This window comes from Hibiscus syriacus, unplaced genomic scaffold, assembly GCF_006381635.1.
Source record: "Hibiscus syriacus cultivar Baekdansim isolate YM2019G1 unplaced genomic scaffold, ASM638163v2 tig00111743_pilon, whole genome shotgun sequence".
Taxonomy (NCBI): Eukaryota; Viridiplantae; Streptophyta; class Magnoliopsida; order Malvales; family Malvaceae; genus Hibiscus; species Hibiscus syriacus.
In genome coordinates, this window is record NW_024063167.1 from 179,564 (window position 1) to 188,474 (window position 8,911).

General features: G+C 35.2%; 1 protein-coding gene and 1 pseudogene across 3 annotated transcripts; both read left to right on the forward strand.

The window, feature by feature from the left end:
- The first annotated feature begins 278 nt into the window (after nucleotides 1-278).
- LOC120169009 lies at nucleotides 279-4,008 on the forward strand (annotated as a pseudogene).
- A 46-nt stretch (nucleotides 4,009-4,054) lies between these two features.
- LOC120169022 (GATA transcription factor 11-like) lies at nucleotides 4,055-8,620 on the forward strand. 3 transcript variants are annotated; one of them, XM_039177258.1, is made up of 4 exons: nucleotides 5,854-5,961; nucleotides 6,656-7,006; nucleotides 7,668-7,774; nucleotides 7,880-8,620. In XM_039177258.1, the coding sequence occupies exons 2-4, from the start codon at nucleotides 6,689-6,691 to the stop codon at nucleotides 8,349-8,351; spliced, it is 897 nt and encodes a 298-aa protein (XP_039033189.1). In that variant the 5' UTR covers nucleotides 5,854-5,961; nucleotides 6,656-6,688; the 3' UTR covers nucleotides 8,352-8,620. The 3 variants fall into 3 exon arrangements, with proteins under 3 accessions (XP_039033188.1, XP_039033189.1, XP_039033187.1); XM_039177257.1 differs by lacking the exon at nucleotides 5,854-5,961 and adding an exon at nucleotides 4,055-4,116 and having other exon boundaries at nucleotides 7,668-8,620; XM_039177256.1 differs by having other exon boundaries at nucleotides 7,668-8,620.
- Nucleotides 8,621-8,911: the final 291 nt, after the last annotated feature.

Here is an 8,911-nt window from a genome sequence, read left to right on the forward strand (position 1 = left end):
GTATTGCGGGCCAAATCGGCTAAAGAGATAATTCTGTATCCAAAGTCCCGACACAGCTTCGATGAGATTTAATTTATGAGTACGAGATCCCGTTATTCGGCAGCCCTCTATTTCTGAATTATTATTACTTTTGTTTTTTTATCTGTTTTTTTAATTAGGGTTTATTGTGATTCCTGACCCCGCCCCATCTTTTTCTGGTTCGTTTTCATTGTTTTTTTTCTTTGATTTCTTATAAGAATCTTCATTTCTTGGCAGTGATTGGAATAGGAATTGAATGAACGGATCCTACTGTAAAAGGCACAATTTTGGTTAATTATTCTTGGATTAGGTATTCACTGAATAAATTCATTCAGTTTTCATTGATTTTGATATTTTTCAGTGTTGCTTATTTTGATCCCCCCTTTTCTATTTGTGTTATAGTGGTGTATGCCTTTTCTGTAAATGATTACGAGCATTGCGAAAATGTGGTTAAAAATTGGGCAACTACTTCGCTTAAACATGAGCACAAAGAGGATAAACACACGCTGAAGGTTTTACTTTTCTTCCTTCATGATCCTCGAACTGGAGGACGAACCTATTTTCACTGGTAATCTTCAATATATATATTATGAATGAAATATAAGAATTCAACCATTTTGCTAATTGCATTTAATATTTTTCCGCTTGTTTTGTTTATGCTGGAAGTTTCCTAAAGAAGTTGTATTCTAGTTCTCTAGAATGCCCACGTTCTTATGACAGGCTACGGTTTGATCCTAGGTACCTTGGGAATTTCTTTTGTATTCAAAGTTGAAGGACAAGTTAACCTTGTTATGTGTATTTCTTTTTCTTTCAAGGTTGTTTAATTGAAATTCTCCACTTGAATGCAGCAAGGAAAAATGCAGGTTATTGGTTACTCATGATGACTATAGCATAACCTCGAGACTTCCCAGGGGCAGGACATCTGTGGTGAGAATACTTAGGAATCCAATCGACCGTGCCTTTTGCACTTGCGAATTTTCAGTGGAGGTGGCAGCTAGGTTTCTAGTGCATTCCAACTTAACATCTGCCACACAAATGACTGGTTGTTTGCGATCTAAAACTAAAGGAGTAAGTACGCTGGATATATGGCCTTGGAAGTATCTGGTTCCATGGATGAGAGAAGACCTGTTTGCTCGGGTATGTTTTCTCTAATCCTGTGTGAGTTATTATTCTATTGTCATCGTAAACCTTTGCCTCCTATTTGCTCAATGCATTTTACTCCTTTCTAAGGGTTGTTGTTTTGTCTACAATTAAGTCAAGGTCACTGTATATCCCTGTATTGCCAAGCTTTCTCTAAATCTCTATGTTAATCTTAGCTTTTTGCATCTAGTGTAAAGGAGTTTATAGAAAGTCTCTCGTATGCATTTGGTGCTGCTGGTAATTGTTAATTTCATCTGTTTCTGATTTTCCTTTTAAGAGAGCATTACTTTGACCAATGTGAGAACGTCTCCAGTTTTATTTCTCAGTGCTATGATCAAAACCTACCAGATGTGCATATATTTTATGTGATCTGAAATAATCAAGAGGGGCAAGTTTTCTTTTAAATTCTAATGTGACTTCTGTATGGTTGTTCATGAACCTGTTTGTGTCGATGATATAATTATTTGTGAGATATTTCCTTCTACTCTTGTGAGCAGAGAGATGCTAGGAAAGCTAGGGGCACTAATGAAGTTACCAGCATTGATCCATACAACATGGAAGACATTGCAATGCTATTACTCAATTACATCAATGATCCTATAGCTCATGAAATTGTCCATAATGGAGCAACCTTTCAGGTACTAATCCACAATTTGCAGCATTCCTATCCATGTTCTTCTCCAAAACGCTGGTTTACTAATTTAATTTACAGATTGCAGGATCGACAAACAACTCTTATTTACCTGAATCACATGAGGTGTGCCATTGTGTAGACAAGTATCATAACCTTGGTATATTGTTGTAATAATGGTAAATACGTGTAAATCTTGCAGAAGAGGTTTTGGACTATATGTTATATATTGGTCTAACTGAGGATCATAGGGAATCTGCAACAGTGTTTGCCAATGTGGTCCGACAACAAGTGATTTCTCAACTGGTAAACTCCAAAGCTATTGATGAGGGAGCCACTGTTAACAGATCAGGTTAGTCTGGAATTCTATTGAAATTTCCTCCTGAAATTTGTCTAATGCAGAAAGCTTTATAGAACCTTGTTAAATGTATTTGATTGCATTACATCAAAGTGCTGATTTTACTACATTGTTGTTTTGTATCCTTATCTAAACCGGTTGAAATCAAGATACTTTTAGCTTACTTAAATCACTTCTGCTGCAGGACCGAGTTCATTTTCGGATTCAGAGTTGGATCAGGTGCTAGAAAATGAATACTTAATAGCTTGGTACCATCAGGAGTATCACACATAACAAATTTGTTTTTTCTGGCATGACAGAAGACCAACACAGACGAGAAGGGGAGTGAAACCACATCATCATCAGATGACAATGAAGTAAAGCAAGAGAGTGTAAGCCCTTTTGTGTACTGTAATATCCTATTTCTTTATGGACTTAAAGTGATTTCTTTTTTTTACTAAACAAGTATACCTCTATTTTCTTTCTACCATAACAGATGACTGTGGGAAAACTTATGGACACTTATGAGGTTTGTATTTCTGGTTTGCGGAAGACCCAAACACGTCGACGTATAGCTTCTTTGAAGAGAATCTCACCAGCAAATTTCACAAAGGAGGTACTCTAAAATACTGAACATTTAAATACATGTAATCTATTCCTAGAGCACGGTTGGTTTAACTATACAACTAATAGTCTAGTACTTTGGCTGGAGCAAACCATACTTTAATAGACGTGCCGATCTTCATACCATTATGTCGGTGCATCTTTTTTTCAAGGGAATTAGATTTCCAGTGTCTTGATTGTCGGTTACATGTTTGGGGTTGTCATTTGTGTAGATCTATCATGTGTACAAGTAGGGAAAATTTAAGGTTTCAAAATTAACTGGAAAAACAGTATCTATATTTTATAATCAATTGCTGTGGTCTGTTGGGGGCTTTAACATTAAAATTCAACAGAGTTTTGGTAAAGTGAGGGAGAAGTAAAAGAAGAATATAAAAAGAACAAGATCAAGTGGTTGCTTCAATATTGGAATGAAATTCGGCTGTAGCTTTGTCAATTTTGGAATCTTCTGTTTAGTATTATCATCTGATTTACAGGCACGAGTTCCTCAGATGGTCCTCCGAAGATACTAACTCTTAACAAGCTTGATATAGAGCTCTACGAGTATGCTCAAGGCATCTTTGCAAAGTAGCACAAGCAAGCATCAGAGAGTTTCTTTGATATGGTGAGTTTGTTACACATCCAAGGCTTAAAAATATGATTTATCAAAGATGCTTTGCTGACATTGCTACCTTTCCAATGGATATGTAATACCATATGATTGTAACTTGTAATTTCCTGTTAATCAATGCTCCTTAGCTGAAACATGACCTTATTTTTTTTACTTATGCATAACATTGAATTGCTTGCTTGATATCCATGTACTTTTTAGATTCTGACATGGTGAGGCCTAGATGCAAGCAGCAATAATTTTAATTGTTTCAATCAAAGTGGCATCCTTATCATGATGCGTAATTTTGCAGGAAACACTGGGAAGCATATTCGTTTATTCAGGTGGGATCAAGCTTTGGAATGCCTGTTTGTGGACCATGCCATTTGTGTTGCTGTGTATCTTCTTGTTTGTAAATGCAAAGCGAAGAACGTTGAAAGTAAAGATATGAATGTTAGTATGTTACTGACTATTGATTTATACGGATCACAGCCATAGAAAAATAGTTGGATAAAATGGATTAAAGAATATGGGACTAACTTATATTATTCATCATGCTGGAGTGCTTAAATGCGAAGCACAACTGTTGGATATGAGGTTTTTGGTAGAGATGGCTTTATTATGATATTCTATAAATATAAAAGACGGAAGCTTTATGATTTGTTGTTGCATAAGATGATGAAAATCTCATGCAGTTGTGTAGTTCCTTTCAGGTGCTTTTTGATTGGTAGGATGTTCCTTAAAAAACAAACCTTGCACCAAACGGGCTGATGATGAGAGGTAAGCTTGTCTCCAAGTCTCCTCTTTTAACTTCTTTCTGGTAGTTAAGAATTTTGAGAGTTGTGATTTAAAAATTTCAGCTTTGGAAAGGATTAGTCTATGATTTTTGCCATTAGCTTTGTGATTGAGAGACCCACACCGCACTAAACACGATCGGGACTTTGGCATCTGGTTGGTTTTAGATGGAATACCATACAACATGGGGGTATTTATAGGGTCTAATTCTGGTTTGATCCCTGTACTTGTAGAAATCCAAGATTCAATCCCTCCATTAGTAACTGCTTGAGCAAAAATAAAAAAGATATTATCCATGTCATCACTTTAATAATAATAGCACCTAAAAGGGTTATAAGTTTGGATCTGCCAATAATATTATAAAAGTAGATGATTAATCTCAAGTCATAGCATGATTAGACCATTTTTAGTGCTAAACATAGGGTAGTCAATTTAAGTTGCATTTTGATCACTTAATCGGAACGCAACATTCTTTTCCCCCCTTTTCGTATGATGTATGTTGATGGGATCAGCATGCAAAAGTCCGATAAATGGCTAATGTGAATGTTGTTTATAAACTAGGCACCCATTGAATCTCAAAATTATTCCCCCCTCCCCCTCAGTTCAAAATCTCCAATTTAAAGCCTATTTTAAAGGCAAAATCATGTTTATATATATTCACCTCATATACAAAAAGCAAATGCTTTTTCTTTGTACGTATGTATACAGAAACAAAAAAGAAGGGAATGGAAATCGTTGAAATCTTTTTCCTTTTTAAAAATTTGATTTAATGGATCAAAGAAGCCCCAAAAAGAGAAGGCACCCATAATTTGTGCCCCAAACCCCGCTAGAATTAAGGTAAATTACACGTGTTTATTATTCTATCAATTTTATTTTATTTAAATTACTCAACTATTTTTTTCAAAATCATATTTAGTGTTTAATTTTAATTTTATTTTGGCTACCTATTATTAAAATATTAACGGTTATATTGATGTATTATCAAAATGTGATTTTGTTATCATTGAAAAATATTACGTTAATGGTTTTGTTAATTTTTTAATAGTGTGGGATCGAATGAAATAAAACAAATATATGTTAAGTATGTTTTTGAAAAAATAATTTGATGACCAAAATAAACTAAAAACGATAATTAGTTACTAAACTTATAATTTACCCTAGAGTTATCATCACTTGCTAAGAGAAAATCAAATTGTAAAAATCCAAAAAAAATAATTGATCTGAAAGATGGTTAGAAAAAATGAAAAAAAGAAAATCATTTAAAAAAACAGGGACCACAGCATGTGAATGGGAAGCTCCAACTAAAAATTTTGGGACCCAAATTGGACAGCACAATGATATTTTTTCTCTCCAATCCAATTTCGTCGGTGATCTCTCTCTCTCTCTCTCTTCCTTTTTATTTTACTTTAATAAAAAAAACCCATTTTTCTTATATCTACGATTAACCCTCTTTCTTTCGGCTAAACCACTTCCCCAGATGATTATTTTATTTTTTTATGGTATATATTGTTTCGATTTAAAAAAACGTTTCTTTTTTTTTTTTATCCAAAAAAAATCCCATTTCTAATCAACCCATCTTCCTATGTTTTGATTTATAAAAAAAAAAAGATTTAAAATTGATGACAGACGAACGGTGATTGAAAGGAAAACACACCACCCACCTCTCCATGTGCACCTTTTTTTACATTAGCTTATTCCCTCTTTCTCAACAATCCCTAAAATATCCCAAACCAAACCAGACCAAAGGGCATTCATCTACTTCCTCTTATTATTTTCTTCTCTCATTTTCCTTTGTTTCATACAATGCCTCTCCTTCAGTCTTGAACCCAGGTTTCCTTTTCTCCCCCCCTCTTTTCATTTTGCTTTTCTTTTCTTCTTTTGTTAATTACATGTTGGAATTTATTTTGGGTTTTCAATTTCCTTGCATTTTGCTTTTGCTTTCTGTATCAGTTCTCAAACTATGGGGAAAAGGGTACCTACTTGCAAAATATATTAGTAATTGTTATGTTACCTTTCTTTTTAGCTGCATTTTTATTTTCCATGTATCCAAACTGACACTTGAGAAAAAAAAGAAGTAGTTCTGCAACTTTTTTTAACGTTAATTTTTAACTGTTATTACTATTTGTTTATATTTTTTTTATTTCTAGTGTTTTGCTTGGTTACTTTACATGCTAAAATGACAACTGATTCTCCAAACCTAGAAAGAGAATTTTTTCCTTTTATAACATTCAGTTTAATTGGAAATTTCATGATTGATATTGCCTAAAATGTTGCTGTAGAGTCTTTAATTGCTTCAATTTCTTATTTTATACGGTAACAAGTTAAAAAATATTAAAATAATTATAATAATTTTAGCTGCCTAATGTAATTTCCAAAATGGCATTTTAAGTCTTTGCTAAACCCATACGCGTTTTAATAATTTTCATTTGGGTTAATGTTATAAATACTTAAAGCAAACTCCTTTTTGTAACTTATATTTATATTTTGTGATTTTAATATTTCCCTCTTCTATTTTTGTGAACAGGGAAATTAAGACAACGGACTCTGAAAATAAATTATGAATAATTCTTGGTTTGACAAAGGCTTTGATGGGGTCAACGAAGATTTCTTTGATGATGTAATAAAGTACTTGGATTTCCCTTTGGAAGATGTTGAAGGGACTGACAGTGGTAGTGGAGAAGGTGTTATAAAGGATTTCCATTTGCCCATCGTTGATGCGGAACAGAACAATTGTGGTGGCGGTGGCAATGGTGAAGAGTGGGACTGTAACTTTCAAAACTTAGAGCCGCCGCCTGCTAATGTTCTGGCTGGCATGTCTTCTGGCTTTGGTGGTGATTTTTTCAGTGATTTTTTAGCGAAGAGCCATTCTGTTTCAGTGAGTTATCCTTGCTTCCCTCACTCTAGTGATGACTGTGTTTATAACTTTAGTAGTTCACGCTAGTGATCGCTAGTATACATATTTATGAATTTAGTTGTACTTCGAAGTGAGTGATTGTCGTGCCTACTAGGAGACCTATTACATGGCATATGGTGCAGCACTAAACCCGTGCCTTGGCTAATGAAAACTGTCTAATGAATTAGTTTTCCTAGGGTGTTTAATAAGATTCGACAGGAGTATACATTACACGTGTGCTGACATGAGTGCTTTGTTGAATCGGTCCTTTATTGACGTGAAGGATGCTCTTGACGGAGCATTGGTGAAAGCGGGTTATTTAGCGTGTGTGATGTACTGCATTGTATTTCGTGATTCTGATATTAGAATAAGGTTCATATTATGATAAATTTTATATGTGATCTAGTCAATTGTTGTAGCTGATAAATCATTCTGAAATGGATGGTCTCTTCTTTGCTATCAATTTTCGATATTCTATCTTCGTACAATTATTATAAAGACGAATAACTATTCCTTATAGGTGTTTTTTTTTTCGTTTCTTTTCTTTTTAATTTTTAATTCTTAATTTTTAGAAGAAAATGGGATTAAAATCTTCCTTAACCTCATATCTTTTAGCTAAATTCATCTTCCCTTCTGTATCTAGTGTGATGGATCAACTCAGCTAAAACAATGGTCAAGCACTAGTGAAGCATCCTCGGGCAGAAGTGTTACCCCAAAAAGTGAGTCTGCCAATTTCAAAGGTTCAATCAGGTTCCAAACCTCCAGTCCCGTGTCTGTACTTGAAAGCAGTAGCACAAGCTCTGCTGCAAATCCAGCACTTATTAACCCTAAGCCCAGTTTCCTGGTGAAACGTGGTCGAAGCAAGCGCAGACGAGCATATGCCTTTAACCTGCACTTCACATTGCCTTTTACTTCCTCCACCTCCACTACCTTCAGGGGATCTAATTTTTCGGTCGGTTCTGAATCCGAATCAGAAAGCCATCTTGCTGAGGCCAAAAATAGATTGAAGAAGAAAAAGAACCTGACATGGCTTTCAGGTTTCAATGACATGAAGAGATCCCCCTCCGAACAGCCTACCGAAGTTAGGAAATGCTTGCACTGTGAAGTTACAAAAACTCCACAATGGAGGGAAGGACCAATGGGACCAAAAACCCTTTGTAATGCATGCGGTGTTCGTTTCAGGTCCGGCCGTCTCCTTCCCGAGTATCGTCCTGCTGCAAGCCCTACATTCGTTCCAGCGTTGCACTCCAACTCTCATAAGAAGGTGGTGGAGATGCGGAAAAAAGCCAACATGTTGTCGGTCCCACCGGAATCGATTAGTATGTAGATTAAGCTTCGCATAGGGAGCTTCATTGTTATGTCTTACATTTGTGTCTTTTTTAGGTTTTGTCAGTGTGTACATTGATGGAATAAGTAGGAACTTTAGAATGAGATGTTTTTGCAGGTGGAACAAACATGAATCAATAGGCAGGAAAAAAGTATCTCGGTGAAAGTAGGGAGTCATTGGAGGGTGGATTTTCAGATTAGGTTTTTAATTTCAGTAATGCCTTAGCATATGTATCAGTTCCCACCCTATTCATTTATTCTTCCCAATTCCAGTTTCTTTTTTCTCATTTTGTCTCCGATTTTGCTTGAATAGCTTTAATATTGGACACCAATATGTTATCAGACACGATGACGCGACATAAACATGATACGAATATGTTATCAGGCACGGCACGACATGAATAAATTACGCACAGGGATAGATTGGGGGGAGACGCCAAACCCAGCCTGCTCGACTCCAAAGCAATAGAACATCATTCATCAAACTTTAAGCTACTTGTTTTTCTACCTTTTCTCTTTAGAAAAACTTCTTGTTCTTAATTTGAAGGCATGGTTTAACTA